Genomic DNA, 19,117 nt, shown 5'->3' on the forward strand with positions numbered 1-19,117 from the left:
ATACTGATCGAATCAAGCGTTGTACTTGTCGAATTATGACGTCATAATTATGTTATGCTAACCCTGGTGCTAACCCTGGTGTTGGGCTAGCGGCTAGGGTGTCAGCTTAGGATCCTGGGTTCGAATCCCGGTCGATCGCTGAATTAACGCCAGGGGGGTTGACTCAGCCTGTCATCCTTCCGAGGTCGGCTAATTTGAGGACCAGTTCACTGGTAATTCCCTGTTTGTCGTTAAAGGCGGCAAAAAGGGTTGGCGTCAGGAAGGGCATCCGGCCGTAAAACATTGCTTCAAAAAGGGGACCGAAAAACAACAACAACCACGGTTCCCGAAAAAGGCCAACCCCCGCTTGCGGGGAAAAATGGCCTCTAAAGGTGGTTATTTTTTATATATTAATTAAGGTACCGATAACATCATCGTTAACATATCTTATTCCCCATGGGGAGTACTTGACAACGCACAATGTATCAATTTTTTCCATGGAGCGGTTTCGGAGATATAGAGGTGCAACGTTTTTCGATCTTTTTTCCCCAAGATGTCACCTGAACCACGTGACATATGACATCATAATTATCAATACAGATTATACAGGAGAAGGCGCTCCGATGGTTAAAATTTCGTGTCCATCGGACTAACAGTTGCAGATAAAAAAAATTTCATACTGATCAGATCAAGCGATATACTTATCGAATTATGACGTCATAATGAAGGCACCATTACATCATCATCAACATATCTTATTCCCCATGGGGAGTACTTCACACAGAGCCTTGTCTCTATTTTTTCCATGGAGCTGTTTTGGAGAGACTGAGGTGTAAAGTTTTTCCAAGATGGCGTCCATACCATGTGACCTATGACGTCATAATTATGAATAAAAACATTATACAGGGGGAGGCGCTGCTATGGTAAAATGTCGTGTCAATTGGTCCAACAGTTGCCGAGAAAATGAATTTATAAAATGCAAACACACATACGCCACACGTACGCAACCGAATACCTAACTCTGTTCTTTGCGTTGCGAGTGCAGCATTTGCCCATGGAGTTATGAAATACTGCGATAAACCACGAAGATGAAAGAAAACATTGATTATTTTACGTTATCAGCAGCTCATTTTTGGTGTTGTATATCAGATTCCGGACAACCAAGCGAGCGACGTCCGCCGGATCCTTCCAGCCTGCCCCCTCCGCCAAGCAAGCCACAGGTCACTGATGTCTCCAAAAGCGCTATTACACTCTCCTGGATGTCTGGCTCCTCCTCAGGCTCTTCCGAGTCCATTACCTACACCGTTGAGGCCTTGAGGTAAGGATATGCTTTGGGCACCATGATGCTCACTTAGTACAGCCTTAAAGCTGTCCCAAGTTTGAATGGCCATGTCTTTTTCTCAGGTGTAATCACAGAATCTGTCACAAATACATGTAATTCATGATTCATAATTGGTTATGCACAAGTGAGCATGTGACGTTTGTTATTTCCCTGAAGGGTAATTCATCACAAGCTGCTGTATCGTTGTTAAAATGACCATTGATGAAATCCTGGAATCTCGATGTGATCGATACTGTTCTTGTGAATGTTTGTTTGTGCGAGCACAGCCAGTCTTTGAGTTCAAGCTGGCAGACAGTCACCAGTGGCATCACTTCCCAAAGCTACACCCTGCATGATCTTTGGCCAAACACCATATACCTCTTCCTGGTTCGTGCCGCAAATGCGCATGGTCTGAGTGATCCCAGTCCAGTCTCTGATCCTGTACGTACCCAAGGTCAGTACTCAATTTTCCCCCTCTTTTATTAACCCCCAAATGAGTGTCAACTCGGCTGGGGCTTCTTTTTTTTTATGCCTCCGCCCACAAAGTCGCCTGAGGCATTATGTTTTTGGGTTGTCCATCCGTCCGTCCGTCCATACGGGCTAAACCTCGTTTTTCTCAGCAACCATATGTCCGATTGAGACGAAACTTTCAGGGTATAAATGACACCCATGCATAATGCCAAATAACATGTACACCTCAATTCCTGCTTCTGCTTATTGTTTCTTAATGTCGTAGTTGATTATGTACATTGCATCTCCTGTTTTTGATGACATTCTTCTTATGATATATTTTAAAGATTCATGAATTTATTTTAAACAAGTACAGATACATTCAAAGTACACCGCCCCCATGCCAAATAATTAAATATCCCACAGCGCGGCATTGCCGGGGTGCCACAGGCGCCCGGCAATACCGCAGTGCAGCTCATAGAGAGTGCATTGGGAGGGAGAGGTGTACAATAATTGATTGATTAATTGCATAATTAAAATCAATAAAAGATTATCATAAAATATTTTCTTAATCAATTGGCTAATAGCATAACTAAACCACTAGTGCTTCATCTGAAGATGTATCTTTTAGAAATTTAATTAAATAAGTAATTAATCAAAAATAATTAATTAATTGATTAATCAATAAATAATTAATCAATGAAATGATTAATCAATAAATCAAAAATATCCTTTATGGCCACATCACCTGGTCACTGACATGTCCAAATAGTAGCTTCCCAGCTCAAAAGGTGCCTGAGATATTGTCCAGATGAGAAAGAAAATAAGTAAATGATTAATAATGAAAATAAATAAATAATAATCATAAAAAAATTAAATAGTTAATCAATTGGCTAATATAATACATAAACCACCACCATTTCATCAGAATTTGTAACTTAAAAAAAATTTTTTAGTCATTAATCGAATAATTAAATAATTAATCGATTAATTAATTAATTGATTAATCAATAAATCAAAAATAGCCTTTGCAGCCAAATCACTTCGTCATTGGCATGTCCAAATATCAGCTTCCTAGCTCAAAAGGTGCCAGAGATAATGCCCAGAAGAGAAAGGAAATATTTAAGTACTTAATTAATCGCTAATAATTAAATAACTCATCAATTAATTGATTAATCAAAAAACAAAAAATACTGTTTTTGACAAAAGTACTTGCTCACTATTGTGCCGAAATTTCAGCTTCCTAGCTCAAAGGATGGCTGAGATACCGCCCGGACAAACAAGAAAGAAAGAAAGAAAGAAAGAAAGAAAACAAGTGCAGATACATTCAAAGTATACCGCCCCCATGCCAAATAATTAAATATCCTACAGTGCGGCATTGCCGGGGCGCCCGGCAATACCACAGTGCAGCTCATAGAGACTGCATTGGGAGGGAGAAGTGTACAATAATTGATTGATTAATTGTATAATTAAAATCAATAAAAGATTATCACAAAATATTTTCTTAATCAATTGGCTAATAGCATGACTAAACCACGAGTGCTTCATCCGAAGATGTATCTTTTAGAAATGTTATTAAATAAGTCATTAATAAAAAATTAAATAATTAATCGATTAATCAATAAATAATTAATCGATTAAATGATTAATCAATAAATCAAAAATATCCTTGATAGCCACATCACTTGGTCACTCATGTCCAAATATTAGCTTCCGAGCTCAAAAGGTGCTTGAGATATTGGCCAAATGAGAAAGAAAATAAATAAATGATTAATAATGAAAATAAATAAATAATAATCCTAAAAAAATTACATTATTAATCAATTCGGTCAGAGAACACATAAACCACCACCATTTCATCAGAATCTGTAACTTTAAAAAAAAAAAATTTTAGTCATTAATCGAATAATTAAATAATTAATCGATTAATTGATTAATTGATTAATTAATAAATCAAAAATAGCCTTTGCAGCCAAATCACCTGGTCATTGGCATGTCCAAATATCAGCTTCCTAACAAAAGGTGCCTGAGTTAATGGTCAGAAGAGAAAGGAAATTTGATTAATTAAATAAGTGCTTTATTAATTGCCAATAATTAAATAACTCCTCAATTATTTGATTAATCAAAAAACAAAAAATACCGTTTTTGACAAAGGGCTTGCTCACTATTGTGCCGAAATTTCAGCTTCCCAGCTCAAAGGATGGCTGAGATATCGCCCGGACAAACAAACAAACAAACAAACAAACAAGAAAGCAAGAAAACAACCAGAGTGAAAACTGAGTACTCCCTTTCAGCGTGCGTCATTGCCGAGCCCCCTTCGGTGCCCGGCAATGACGATATGCAGCGCCTGGAGATGGCATAGGAAAGGTGCGGTGTACAACAAGAAAGCAAGAAAGAAAACAAACAACCAGAGTGAAAACTGAGTACTCCCTTTCAGCATGCGTCATTGCCGAGCCCCCTTCGGTGCCCGGCAATGACATTTTGCAATGCCTGGAGATGGCATAGGAAAGGAGCGGTGTACAACAAGAAAACAAACAAGAAAACAACCAGAGTGAAAACTGAGTACTCCCTTTCAGCGTGCGTCACTGCCGAGCCCCCTTCGGTGCCCAGCAATGACGTTATGCAGCGCCTGGAGATGGCATAGGAAAGGAGCGGTGTACAATATTATCTGTTCATTATGATGATCCTATATTGAACATATCACTATTCTGTCACTTCAGAACTACATTTAGTCAAATAAGAAGTCTTTGTGTTATCCTGTCTGATGTGTTCCCCTCTGAAGTAACTTCAAGCTCATGATCTCAGTTTATAATCCGATATTCCCTGTTCATTTGTCCATTGCCTGCGAATGTTCTTGCAGTTCAAAAAAGTGCATTTATGAATCATTGACGTCTTTATCATATATGCAAAATATTTACATGCTCATCTTTGAGCATTCGATCACAGTAACAAAGGAAGATAGAACAAAGAAAAGGCTATAAGCATAAAATTCAATGTGGGTACGACACCAGTAAATTGGGCCAAATCTCTTCCTTTTTTAAGTTGACTTTTAAAATTACAAAACGTTATACATCAAGAGTCAAAGAGAAGTTTTTTTTGTGGACCAGTACAGACATAAGAATGAAAGTCAGATTGATAAATAGCAAGAATGAAAATGCAGAAAAAGGACAGCAAGCACAAATTAATTGGCCAGCTACTTTATGCCATTTTGAAGCCCCGAGTGAATTAACCACTCATGTGGAAAGATGAGAAGCAGAAACACATAAATGGAGAGAAGTGGAAAAAAAAAATTACTCCACCTGTTAACATCAACCAGTTAACACCAATGTTACAGACAAACATCTGTGTATTTACACATTAACTCAAAGGGTTCAACAATATATATATATAAATACTTGGAATTTATTTTCAATCAACGATCAGACAACATGTACAATATGTAAAATTATGATTTATTCCGTTTTCTTTTCTTACAATTGAATTACATATAATTTAATGAGAAAGAAATAGACAATCAGTAGGTAATGAAAAACATTATAATTTTATTAATGAGATAAATAGACCATGGATTTCTCATTAAAAATGCAGAATAATCAGGAAAATGAACTAAACTATATATATATATATATATATATATATGTACTTTACTTTACATGGGGTGTACTTACTTTTTCACGTGACTGTGTGTGTGTGTATATATATATATATATATATATATACAGTGGAACCTTGACTTACGAGTTTAATTCGTTCTGTGACCGAGCTCGTAACTCAATTTGCTCGTTTCTCAAATCAAATTTCCCCATTAAAATGCATTGAAATGCTATTAATCAGTTCCAGCCCCCAAAAAACCACACCAATTTTTTTTGTTACGTGTTTTTAAATAAGAAAAATGTACTTTATAAATAACAAATAATGTATAAACAAGCACGACCTCGTATATACTGTACATAATAAAAGAGAATGTAAAGAAATAAACTGGTTTTATTAAGTGTATTTACCTTGAAGATCAGACGAAGATGCTGGCGGAGGTAGAGGAGATAACTTTTGCCTTTTTCGCCACACTTTCCTCGCTTTCACTTGCAGGGCGTTTCAAGAAAAACCTGTCCAACGAGGTTTGTTTCTTCCTCCCTTTCAAAATGTTTCGAAAATGAGTGAGGCAAGTGTCGTTACACAGCGCCAACGCACGACCTGTTGCAACTTTTTCAGGGTGTTTCTTTTCAATAAACTCTGAAATTTTCTCCCACATTCCCAACATTTCCTTAATCTCACTTGTAGCGATAACCACCTCCGCCTCTGGCTCCTCCGCATTAATTTCCTGCAAAACCTCCGTCTTCTGCTGCTGCTGTAGCTTCTTTAATTCCTCCGTTGTCAGTTCCTCGTTGTGCTTCTCGACGAGGTCGTTAACGTCTTCTTCATTCACTTGCAGGCCCATGGACTTTCCGAGGGACACAATCTCCTCCACCACTAACACTTCAGGTTCGAATCCTTCAAAGTCCCTTTCGGACACAACCTCAGGCCACAGCTTCTTCCATGCAGAGTTTAAGGTGCTCCTTGTAACACCCTGCCAGGCCATGTCGATAATTCTGAGGCAGGTCACGATATTGTAGTGATCCTTCCAGAACTCTCGAAGGGTGAGGTTTGTGCTCTCCGTAACCTCAAAGCAGCGCCGGAACAGGTGCTTGGTGAAGAGCTTTTTGAAATTTGAAATCACCTGCTGGTCCATGGGCTGCAGGATAGGGGTGGTGTTGGCTGGAAGGTAGAGGACCTTAATGAACTTAAATTCTTCAAGGGTGTCGTCTTCGAGGTTTGGTGGGTGTGCGGGAGCATTGTCAAGGACGAGAAGGGCTTGCAGGGGTAGGTTATTTTCCAAAAGGTACTTCTTGATGGCAGGACCAATGACCAGGTTTACCCACTCCACAAAGAACTGCCTGGTGACCCACGCCTTTGCGTTTGCTCTCCACATAACCTGCAGTTTTTCTTTAAGTATCCTATGAGACTTAAAGGCTCTGGGGTTTTCAGAGTGATATACGAGTAGCGGCTTAATCTTGCAGTCACCACTCGCATTCGCGCACAGTGCAAGGGTTAACCTATCCTTCATGGGTTTGTGGCCTGGCATGCTCTTCTCCTCTGCCGTTATATACGTCCTCCTCGGCATCTTTTTCCAGAAGAGCCCTGTCTCGTCACAGTTGAAGATTTGCTGGGGGATGTATCCTTCAGCTTCTATCAGTTTGGCAAAAGTTATAATAAAATCTTCAGCTGCCTTCACATCCGAGCTTGCTGCCTCACCATGCCTGACGACGGAGTGAATGCCGGTCCTCTTCTTAAAATTATCAAACCATCCCCGACTGGCTTTGAATGACTCTTCCGATGCCTCGTCCGTTGATGTTCCCGCCGTCTGCTGCACCAAATCCCCGTAAATGTCTTGGGCCTTCTCACAGATGATGTTCTCGGTCACGGTATCTCCTGCGAGCTGCTTCTCCGTCAACCACACAAACAACAACTTCTCCATCTCTTCATGGATAGAGGTCCGGAGCTTTGAAATAATCGTAACGCCCTTGGCTGGCGTTATAGCCTTTATCGACTCCTTCTGCTTCAAAATCGTACATATCGTAGAAGTACTACGATCGTACTGCCTCGCCAAGTCGACAACACGCACACCTCGCTCATGTTGTTCGACGATTGCGTGTTTTATAGCCAAGCACATCATCCTCTTCTTCTTCTCAGCACTGCCCTTGGCACTCAATTTCTTAGGACCCATGGTTAAAACTAAGAAATTTTCCAAAATAACCAAAATGTGAAAACAAAACAGCAGCGATATACGGCAGAGATACTTGCACGGCAAGATAACCACGTGACCGGAACCCACCTGGTGGCGGGTGGCGTAAGCTCCAAAATAACCAAAATGCGAAAACAAAACAGCAGCGATATACGGCAGAGATACTTGCACGGCAAGATAACCACGTGACCGGAACCCACCTGGTGGCGGGTGGCGTAAGCTCCAAAATAACCAAAATGCGAAAACAAAACAGCAGCGATATACGGCAGAGATGCTTGCACGGCAAGATAACCACGTGACCGGAACCCACCTGGTGGCGGGTGGCGTAAGCTCCAAAATAACCAAAATGCGAAAACAAAACAGCAGCGATATACGGCAGAGATACTTGCACGGCAAGATAACCACGTGACCGGAACCCACCTGGTGGCGGGTGGCGTAAGCTCGTAACTCAGATCTCGGCTCGCATCTCAAAGCAATAAACCGCCCGAGCGACGGCTCGTATCTCGGAAAACTCGTAAGTTGGTGCACTCGTAAGTCAAGGTTCCACTGCATATATATATATATATATATATATATATATATATATATATATATATATATATATATATATATATATATATATATATATATATATAGTCATATATATATATATATATATATATATATAGTCATATATATAGTCATATATATATATATATAGTCATATATATATATATATATAGTCATATATATATATATATATATATATATATATATATATATATATATATATATATATATATATATATATATATATATATATATATATATATATACACACACACACACAGTCACGTGAAAAAGTAAGTACACCCCATGTAAAGTTTTGACTTTTTCAACATATTTCAACATACAGCTATTTGATCTTCATTTCAACAATATTGATAGATAAAGGTGATATAATATAACAAATATCATGAAACATTTACATTTTGTAGTCCATTGTATAATTTAAACAAACATAAATGCAAATTTTGCATGTGGAAAAAGCAAGTAAACCCTTGGCTCTAATAGGTGGTATTGCCCCCTTTGGTAGAAACAACCTCAAGTAGGCGTTTCTTATCACTGTCTACCAGTCTCTGACATCGACTGGGAGAAATTTTTGCCCACTCCTCCATGCAGAATTCTTTCAGCTGTGCGATGTTTGAGGGGTTTCTTGCATGCACAGCTCGTTTCAAATCCCCCCACAACATCTCGATGGGATTTAGATCCGGGCTTTGACTTGGCCATTCCAGAACCCTCCATTTCTTTCTTTTCAGCCATTCCTTGGTGGATTTACTGGTATGTTTAGGGTCATTGTCATGTTGCAAGGTCCACCTTCGGTTGAGCTTCAACTTTCCAACAGATGGCCTCACATTATCCTCAAGCACCCTCTGGTACAATGAAGAATTCATAGTGGATTCTATGATGAGCTGCCCAGGCCCTGATGCAGCAAAGCTGCCCCAAACCATAATATTTCCACCACCATGCTTCACAGTTGGTATCAGGTTCTTGTGGTCAAATGCTGTCTTTGGTTTTTGCCAAACATGTCTTCTGGTACTGTGGCCAAATAGCTCTACCTTTGACTCATCTGTCCAGAGCACATTGTTCCAGAAGTGCTGGCCTTTGCCGAGGTGTTCATTGGCAAACTTTAGTCTTGCCCTGATGTTCTTTCTGGACAGCAAAGGTTTCCTCCTGGCACACCTCCCATGTAGATCAAATTTGTGCAGCCTCTTTCTAATGGCAGACTCGTGCACTTTGACATCAACAGTGGCAAGAGCTACCTGTAGGTCCCATGATGACATTCTGGGGTTCTTAGAGACTTCTTTCAGCATATTGCGGTCTGCTCTCGGGCTGAACTTGCTGGGGCGGCCTGGCCTGAACAAGTTGGCAGTTGTATGGAATCTTCTCCACTTGTAGATGATCTTCCGGACAGTCGAATGATTGATTTCAAATTGTTTGGAGATCTTTTTAAATCCATTCCCAGACTCATAGGCATCTATAACCTTCTTTCTGAAGGCCTCAGAGAGCTCTTTTGATCTGGGCATGGTGACTCCGCACACTTCAACAACAAAGAGCAAACCAAACTAAATGTCTGAGGTTTAAATAAGACAGGTTCCTCCAAGATCCTCTCTGACGATGTTCTAATCATTTGCACCTGAGCTGGTGCACCTGTTTCTAATTTTAAGTATTTTTAGTGGTGATTAATGTAGGGGTGTACTTACTTTTTCCACATGCGAAATTTGCATTTATGTTTATTTAAATTATACAATAGACTACAAAATGTAAATGTTTCATGATATTTGTTGTATTATATCACCTTTATCTATCAATATTGTTGAAATGAAGATCAAATAGCTGTATGTTGAAATATGTTGAAAAAGTCAAAACTTTACATGGGGTGTACTTACTTTTTCACATGACTGTGTGTGTGTGTGTGTGTGTGTGTGTGTGTGTGTGTGTGTGTGTGTGTGTGTGTGTGTGTGTGTGTGTGTGTGTGTGTGTGTGTGTGTGTGTGTGTGTGTGTGTGTGTTTTCCATTCGAATTGTATTGATTTTTGCATTGTTCTTTATTCAGAAATTTATCCTTTTGACTGAACGTTGTCCACAGACTAAATAAGCATCTCATGTTGGTTGTAATCTTCTCACATGGTGTCAGAAGAAGGTGCGAATCGGAAATGACAATTTGTATATGACTAATTTTTTGCTCACCTGGAACATAGTTCTTGGGACCTCATGCAATGGCCAGTCCGTCAGTCTGTAAACACTTGGAACTTCTTCTCTGGAACCGATGAAGAAATTATGATGAAACTTGGCACAAATGATGTTTGTTGCGTTGTGACTAAAGTTTGTTCACGGCATTTAAAAACTCGGGCTCTAAGGAGGTATTTAGGGAGGGGGCGTAGGAGGGTTTGCAACCTCGAAATAGGTATTTTATTGTTTGTTTATTTAAAGTCTTCTGATTATGTTAGTATGATTGTACATTCTGCCCTGTCTCCTATAAAACCATTGAAATTGGTTTAAAATGCCATGATACTGTTTAAATTACCTTTAGTCTGTGTAGAAAACTACCTTAATCTACCTGGTGAGCGCTCAGTGGTATTGGCCCTATTTTTATATGAGTCGACAAGATGGATGGTTGTACAATTAAAACAATGCTTGTGATAAAGTTATGAAGAAAATCTTCAGATTAATGTATTAGGACCTTATCAGCGTGATTTAATATTGGAGCATTTATCAAAAGGCAGATCACAATGGTATACTGTAGTTTGTGCAGTTTCTTTATCTTTTGGACTCACTTTGTCAGTTGTATTCGTCATAGTATTGCATATAATTCGTCTCTGTTTGGTATTACTGCTTTTGCTTTGTGTTAAGATGTTATTAATTTCTGCAAGGAAGGAAAAGGAAATGGCACATGAACAGTGATCTTTGAGGCATTGTGTACTCCTCAATGTTGAGAGTAACATGACTGAGAAGTGTTGTTGATATTCTCAAGTAGAGAAGGGCCTCTGGAGCTGTGTGGCACAATATAAACAACAGAAAAACCAGACTCGCTGATCTAATGCTTAGAGCATCCGTTGTGGTCAATGTGGGGCTTCGGAGGTTCGAAGCCCAGCCGAGTGACACCAATCACTTTAATAATGGTACATGCTGCTGCCTTGTGCTTGATACTCGGAATTTAAAAATAATAGTGTACAGACAGACAACTACTATATGTTGAGAACCATAATGCAGGCTTTGATGGGCCTAATGGCTAATGGCCTCCTCCTGCATTGATGTTCCTCGTAATGCAACATGTATTTTTTATTTAACTGCAGAAGTGTGTCCAAAGTTGCCAGTCCATCCTTGCACTTGTCATCTGCAAACTCAGGCACTTGCACTCAGGATGCTCGGATAAAGTCTTAAGAATATGAATCAATGATACAAGACACTGCATCTTGAGATGTCGGAGCGATGATGCATGACCCAGCATCAGCAGCACTGGAAGGCATATACAAATACTCTGAACCTGAAGAACTGTGTGCTGGGAGCTGGGAGCCAAGACCATGCACATGGTGAACCAGAAGCAGTAAGACAGGAATATGCAGCCAGAAAAAAAGCAGAAGCTGTAAGAGGATGTCAAGCTCTGTGCATGTACCCAGCACTTAAATCAAAAGGATGTGTTTCAATGCAGATAAGAATAGCAGAAGGTCTCAAACATGATACAGCACTCATTATTGGCTCGAATGGGATGGTGCAGCTCGGTATTGCAAAGGAGCAGCATTTTGTCATGTTTGTCACCAAGCATTAAACCATCAAGTGATACCAACAAGCAAGGTAGAAGATGCATTTGCTGTGCAGGGCTATACAAACTGGAAACATTTGATTGAGAGTTTTGACAAGGAAGGAAAAGGTGACTCTCACTGCCTGTCAGTGTGTAAGATAACAAGTATATGGAAAGGAAAAAAACACGATCTTTAAAACGATTCAGGTTGTTCTTCTGCGGTCCAAATTACACTGATACTCTGATGGATTGCCACTGGTTGTAGAATATGTGTCGATCTGTCCCAGTTTGTGATATAACATATTTCATGCTATTCACTGTGCTTCCTTGCTTTTCATTACGCTCCCAGGGACGAGATTGTTCCACGAAAATGCAGATTTCCACATGTTGTGCTGAAATTGACCTCCCAAGTGAATCGTAATGATCCTTTGAGAAACATGTTTTGGTGGAAATGGATGTGCGGTTGTACCGTAATGGCACAGAATACAACGCTAAACATCACAATTTTAAATTTTTTCCTCAATGTTCAAAATTACCCTTGTGTGACGTTGGTGTACAGCACCCACAAAATATTCTACACCCGAACCATTATGTTGCAATCACATCTCTGACTCCAGTTATGCTTCAATAATTATACAAAGCTACTCCCCTTTTCCCAACCTCCACTACTGCCCACCATCCCCTGAATTCTGAAATGCTTCTGGCATGTCTGGCCTAAAGTATCCATTTTCCTTTTTCAGGTTTGTGTTTTGAGTAACAAGTTGTGATGTTTTCAAATTCAGCACAGAGCATTTTTAGGGGTTCGGTATCATTACCTCCACCGCCGAAAGTAGGTGGTCTGTTTATCTGTTTCTCTGTCTGCTTTTCTCTGTCTGCTTTTCTCTGTCTGCTTTTCTCTGTCTGCTTTTCTCTGTCTGCTTTTCTGTCTGTTTCTCTGTCTGTTTGTATGTCTGTCTGTCTGTCTGTTTGTCTGTCTCTTTGTCTGTGTTTATCTGTCTGTTTATCTATCTGTTTGTCTGTGTTGCTCTGTCTGTTTGTCTGTCTGTTTGTCTGTCTGTCTATCTGTTTGTCTGTCTGTCTGTTGGTCTGTCTGTTTGTCTGTGTTGTTCAGTCTGTTTGTCTGTCTGTTTCTTTGTGTTCCTCTGTCTGTTTCTCTGTCTGTTTGTGTTTGTCTGTCTGTTTCTCTGTCTGTCTGTCTGTTTCTCTGTCTGTCTGTTTTTCTGTGTTACTCTGTTTCTCTGTCTGTTTGGCTGTATTACTGTCTGTTTCTCTGTGTTACTCTGTCTGTTTCTCTGTCTGTTTGTGTTGCTCTGTCTGTTTCTCTGTCTGTATGTGTTGCTCTGTCTCTGTCTGTCTGTCTGTCTGTTTGTCTGTCTGTCTGTGTTTCTCTGTCTGTTTTCTGTGTTACTTTGTCTGTTTCTCTGTCTGCTTGTCTATGTTACTCTGTCTGTTTGTCTGTATGTGTTGCTCTGTCTCTGTCTGTCTGTCTGTTTTTCTGTCTGTCTGTGTTTCTCTGTCTGTCTGTTTCTTTGTCTGTTTGTCTTTCTGTTTCTCTGTCTGTTTCTCTGTCTGTTTCTCTGTCTGTTTCTCTGTCTGTTTCTCTGTCTGTTTCTCTGTCTGGTTCTCTGTCTGGTTCTCTGTCTGGTTCTCTGTCTGGTTCTCTGTCTGGTTCTCTGTCTGGTTCTCTGTCTGGTTCTCTGTCTGGTTCTCTGTCTGGTTCTCTGTCTGGTTCTCTGTCTGGTTCTCTGTATGGTTCTCTGTATGGCTCTCTGTCTGTTTCGCTGTCTGTTTTGCTGTCTGTTTCGCTGTGTGCTTCGCTGTCTGTTTCGCTGTCTGTTTCGCTGTCTGTTTTGCTGTCTGTTTCGCTGTCTGTTTCGCTGTCTGTTTCGCTGTCTGTTTCGCTGTCTGTTTCGCTGTCTGTTTCGCTGTCTGTTTCGCTGTCTGTTTCGCTGTCTGTTTCGCTGTCGGTTTCGCTGTCGGTTTCGCTGTCTGTTTCGCTGTCTGTTTCGCTGTCTGTTTCGCTGTCTGTTTCGCTGTCTGTTTCGCTGTCTGTTTCGCTGTCTGTTTCGCTGTCTGTTTCGCTGTCTGTTTCGCTGTCTGTTTCGCTGTCTGTTTCGCTGTCTGTTTCGCTGTCTGTTTCGCTGTCTGTTTCGCTGTCTGTTTCGCTGTCTGTTTCGCTGTCTGTTTCGCTGTCTGTTTCGCTGTCTGTTTCGCTGTCTGTTTCGCTGTCTGTTTCGCTGTCTGTTTCGCTGCCTGTTTCGCTGCCTGTTTCGCTGCCTGTTTCGCTGCCTGTTTCGCTGCCTGTTTCGCTGCCTGTTTCGCTGCCTGTTTCGCTGCCTGTTTCGCTGCCTGTTTCGCTGCCTGTTTCGCTGCCTGTTTCGCTGCCTGTTTCGCTGCCTGTTTCGCTGCCTGTTTCGCTGCCTGTTTCGCTGTCTGTTTCGCTGTCTGTTTCGCTGTCTGTTTCGCTGTCTGTTTCGCTGTCTGTTTCGCTGTCTGTTTCGCTGTCTGTTTCGCTGTCTGTTTCGCTGTCTGTTTCGCTGTCTGTTTCGCTGTCTGTTTCGCTGTCTGTTTCGCTGTCTGTTTCGCTGTCTGTTTCGCTGTCTGTTTCGCTGTCTGTTTCGCTGTCTGTTTCGCTGTCTGTTGATCTGTGTGTTTCGCTGTCTGTTTAGCTGTCTGTTTCGCTGTCTGTTTCGCTGTCTGTTTCGCTGTCTGTTTTGCTGTCTGTTTCGCTGTCTGTTGATCTGTGTGTTTCGCTGTCTGTTTCGCTGTCTGTTTGTCTGTCTGTGTCTCTGTTTGTTTGTCTGTTTGTCTACCAGTCTGTCTGTTTGTCTGTCTGTTTCAAAGCAGGATATCTCAAAACTTTATGGATGGATTTGATCGACACTTGATGGACAGGTTAGGTGTTTGACAAGAACAAATTGATTAGATTTTGGTGAAGATCCGGATCCTGTAATTTTAAGTTATTCTTCACAACTGAGAAATGAGGCAAAATACGACATGAAGCACAATATTTCAAAAAGTTGTGGATGTTATGACAACACTTGCTGGAGTTGGATAGGTAACAAGAACAAGGCGATTATGCTTTGGTTAAGGTGCGGATGCAGCAAAACGTAAACTGTTCAGCCTGGTGGGGGAATTCGCTCCATACCAAGTGCTGTTCTAATTGAATCTTTAATTGTGTTGAGGGTTATTTTAAGAGATTTCACTGAACGAACAACAGCTTTAAATTTTTATTCGTTTGTTGTGCTAATTGTTTTTGCATCTCATTTAAATATCATGTGAGGTTGTTTTAAATCACTCCAGTCGCCTTGACTTTTATGTGTATGCTTGCAGTGATCGTTGTGAGTTGGTTGTTGCTTCCTGTGTCATATCAAATGCTCCTGAATGTATTGGTTCGTCATAAAGGCCGTTGTATTCCATGTATGTGTCTGTGTCTGTGTCTGTGTGTGTGTGTTGTGAGTGTGTGTGTGTGTGTGTGTGTGTGTGTGTGTGTGTGTGTGTGTGTGTGTGTGTGTGTGTGTGTGTGTGTGTGTGTGTGTGTTGTGAGTGTGTGAGTCAGCATGCAGATCATCTTTGTTATACCTGTTCATTCTCAGATCTAATGGAATTTATGTACCCCGGCAACACTCTCTCTCGTCTTAGTTTCTCAAAATGGCTTCCTATTTTTTTCAATGATGAAATTGGAACAAGCTTGTTTAATTTTACCAAAACAAGTGAAGAATGCACATATTTTGTGCAACATCTGTGACCACAGCAAATTGTGTTTCAAAATGAGCCCATGGTTTCAGGTAATTATATGCTACAATGTCTAGAGACTCGACTAGCTCCCAGCTAGCCTTAGGCACAGTATGAGAAGGTGGTCTAATTTATTCATAACATTTTTATTTATATTTTAACCATAAGATCATTTTATACCTTGCCCGTGGATTATGCCCAATCCCATTCATGAAGGAGTTTAATGTAAACATATAGATCTACCTTAATCTATATCATTCATCTACATATAATTATCTGAGCCTCAAAATGTGAATGTATGATTCATTATAAGGATTTATAACCATTGGTTGAACAGCTACCATGACTCCACCCACAATTGGAATCTGACTGAAAAGATAAATCATATGTCCGTAATTTTGCTGCTCCATTAGGCCCAAGACATATTCTGAAGTGTTCACAATCGCCATGCCTTCCCTACAAGTTTTCTCTTAAATGTGAAAAACACCAAAATCGACTGTTAAAAGCATCATCGGTAGGATGCAGCTGAGCGGCATCAAAGGCATTCTGAGGTACAAAGTTTGTGTAGGCCCCAGGCTTCAATCCTTCCAGCCTTTAGAATCATTCCTTCATGGCCCAGTGGAATTGGAATCTATCCAAACTATGTAAACATGATGTATTATATATGCACATAAGCAATAGCCATGTTTTGGCTTCAGTACATATCCCGAGTTGCTTTTTCCGAGGCATCCAGCAATGAAGTCGGTGTTCTGTGCCTACACACCACCCGTGTTTTTAAAAAATATATATTTCGGAAGCTTATACACTTATACGCCGACCTGAGTTATTTTTATTTTATTTTTGGAGCAATTGAGGCTGTGCATATACACCATATGCTTGTGCATTTTTGCATTATGCCTGAAGCACATCAAATAAATCCCGCCTAATGTTTTGACCTGTTCATTTTTCGCATCCCGTTTCGACCGGTTCCCGTTTCCCATTCTCTCATTGCAGATAATTCATCAGATGTAATCCTTAACTCTGTATGTATTGTATTCCTCTGTGTTGTGTTGAGTTTTGTGCACCCATCATTTGATGAGCTTTTCCCTTAGTTGTAAATAATTTACAAATTATATCACAGGCACACAACTTTGAGTAGCGATGAAATAGGGTTATAAAACTTGCCTTTAAAACAATATGTGATATATAAAAGTTATTATTAATTTAAAAGTGGGGTCACACTCAGTCGCTTGTTGTGTGAAAGGGGTTGTGTTTAGACAAATGCTATCACGAGGCTCTGCATTGTGAATTACTCAGTATTATTTCTACTTCTTCATTCGTATGCAGCACAAGGCTGTGGGGTAGCATCATTGGCTAAGTGTGCGGCTGTGCCGATGATGCAATGCCGTCTGTTGGTTATGGCAGGAATTTGAATTTTGCCATTGTGCCGCCGATGGCTCGCATACTCTTCGCAAAAGGCACCATGGGATCTTTAATGTCGACCAACGAATGCTGGCAGAAGGAACGCTTGGTTGATTTCCATCCAAGGGAGGCATACACATGTATGTATGACCCTGTCTGTGAAACACTGGGATGACAGTTTATAAGTGGGTTGGGATTCAAAGCCAGGCTAGGCAGCTTACACTACCGGTCAAAACCTCAATTTTTCCAGTTTTTATTGAAATTTACGCAGTTTAATGTCTCAGTGTACTCTGAAATTAATCATAGAACAAATAAACAATTGGAGATTTAAAAAAAGAAATCATAGAATCATTTTGTTTAACAAAATTTAATTTAAAATTTTGACTCAGCAAAGTAGCCACCTTTTGCAGATTTAACCGCTGAACACACTCGTGGCATTCTTTCTACAATGGAAATCAAATATTGTTCGGGAAGTTCTTCCAAACACTGTTGCAGAAGTTCCCAAAAATGTGTTGCACTTGTAGGTTGCTTTGTTTTCACCCTTCTGTCCAGTTCATCTCAAACCAGCTCGATGGGGTTTAAGTCTGGGGACTGTGCTGGCCATTCCTTGATTTGAAGCCTACCATCTTGTTCTTTTCCTCGAAGGTAGTTTTAACATAACCTGGAGGTGTGTTTCGGGTCATTATCTTACTGAAGGACGAACCCCTGACCAACTAGGTGTACACCAGAGGGTATTGCATGGTGCTGCAAAATGCTGTGGTAGCCCTTTTGGTTCAGGATGCCAGTCACTCCGTGCAAGTCGCCGACTCTAGATCCAGCAAAAGAGCCCCAGACCATCACGCTTCCTCCTCCATGTTTGACAGTTGGTGTCACACACTGAGGAACCATGCTTTCACCAACTCGACGGCGTAAAAAAATCCCTGCGTGATGAACCAAATATTTCAAATTTTGATTCATCGGTCCATGAGACCTTCTTCCAGTCTTCAGTAGTCCACTGGCGGTGCTTCATGGCCCAGGCAAGCCTCTTTTCTTATTTTGCCATCTTAGCAATGGCTTTCTTACTGCCACTCGACCTGTCAAGCCTGCAGCTCGAAGTCTTCTCTTCACAGTTTAAACTGAGACTTGCTTACTTCGACCAGTGTTAAGCTGTGCTTGAAGCTGTTGTCCTGTGAGCCACCTATCACACAAGCTGTTGACTCTCAGAAACTTGTCTTCTGATTCTGTTGTGGTTTGGGTCTGCCAGACCTCTTCCTGTCAGAGTTTCCTCCAGTTTCCAATATACTACTTCCTGCAGTGCAATATTGTCCAAATAATGCTTCAGAGGGTATAATAACAGTCTGTTCCAATACTGCTTTTATACAGACAGGGGGTTTTTTATCAAGTAATTAGCAGAGGTTGGGACAACTGTAGGAATTGGGAATTCTTCCAAAGTAAATTGCTCTCTCTCATGCACAGATTTATCCCATCTCATCTTCAGTTGTCATACCCTTCCTCCCGTCCATGGTACACGGAATCTTGTGGTGAGGCTGTTGCCCAGAAACAACTTGCCTTCGTCTCCTGGAAAGCAAATCCAACGGAAGGAAATCTCATTTCCTTTCACAAAGCCCGAAACAAGTGTGTGTCCACCCTCAGGAGAGCCAGGAAACAATATCTCTCCGTTCTCAAGACCGAACTCTCTTATCTGTCTCCCTCTTCCAAATCCTGGTGGCGTCTGGTCAAATCCGTTTCTGGTGTTTGTTCCCCCTCCATCCCCTCCCTTACCTCAAACGGCTACACAGCTGACTCCGCACGTGAAAAAGCTGAATGCCTCAACTCTGTGTTTGCCTCTAAATCTTGTGTCCCAAACCCATCCCTCTCTGTACCCACCATACCCAGTCGTACCCTGCTGCTCCTGGACTCCGTGTCCTTTCCTCCTGACAAGGTGGAAAAGTTTCTGTCAACCCTCGACTCTGATTCTGCAACTGGACCCGACGGCATCAGCCCACGGGTCCTAAAATCCTGCTCTGCTGCTCTATCTCACCCTCTCTCTGTTCTCTTCACCCTCTCTTTTGCTCAAGGTCAACTGCCATCTGCTTGGAAATCAGCCAACATCACCGCTTTGCACAAAAAAGGTGCAAAAACTCCGCACGTGAAAAAGCTGAATGCCTCAACTCTGTGTTTGCCTCTAAATC

The 19,117-nt window shown here is 40.9% G+C and overlaps 1 protein-coding gene across 9 annotated transcripts in view; it reads left to right on the forward strand.

Moving 5' to 3' along the window:
- The window catches only part of LOC137423404 (roundabout homolog 2), a 409,307-nt gene that overhangs the window by 256,211 nt on the left and 133,979 nt on the right, over window positions 1-19,117 (forward strand). For all 9 annotated transcript variants that reach the window (XM_068110526.2, XM_068110534.2, XM_068110527.2 and 6 more), the window contains exons 11-12: window positions 1,129-1,297; window positions 1,588-1,754. In XM_068110526.2, coding sequence (XP_067966627.1) covers window positions 1,129-1,297; window positions 1,588-1,754 — 336 coding nt within the window. The remainder of the gene's footprint in view (window positions 1-1,128; window positions 1,298-1,587; window positions 1,755-19,117) is intronic.

This window comes from Myxine glutinosa, chromosome 3 (assembly GCF_964187855.1).
Source record: "Myxine glutinosa chromosome 3, kmMyxGlut1.1, whole genome shotgun sequence".
Taxonomy (NCBI): Eukaryota; Metazoa; Chordata; class Myxini; order Myxiniformes; family Myxinidae; genus Myxine; species Myxine glutinosa.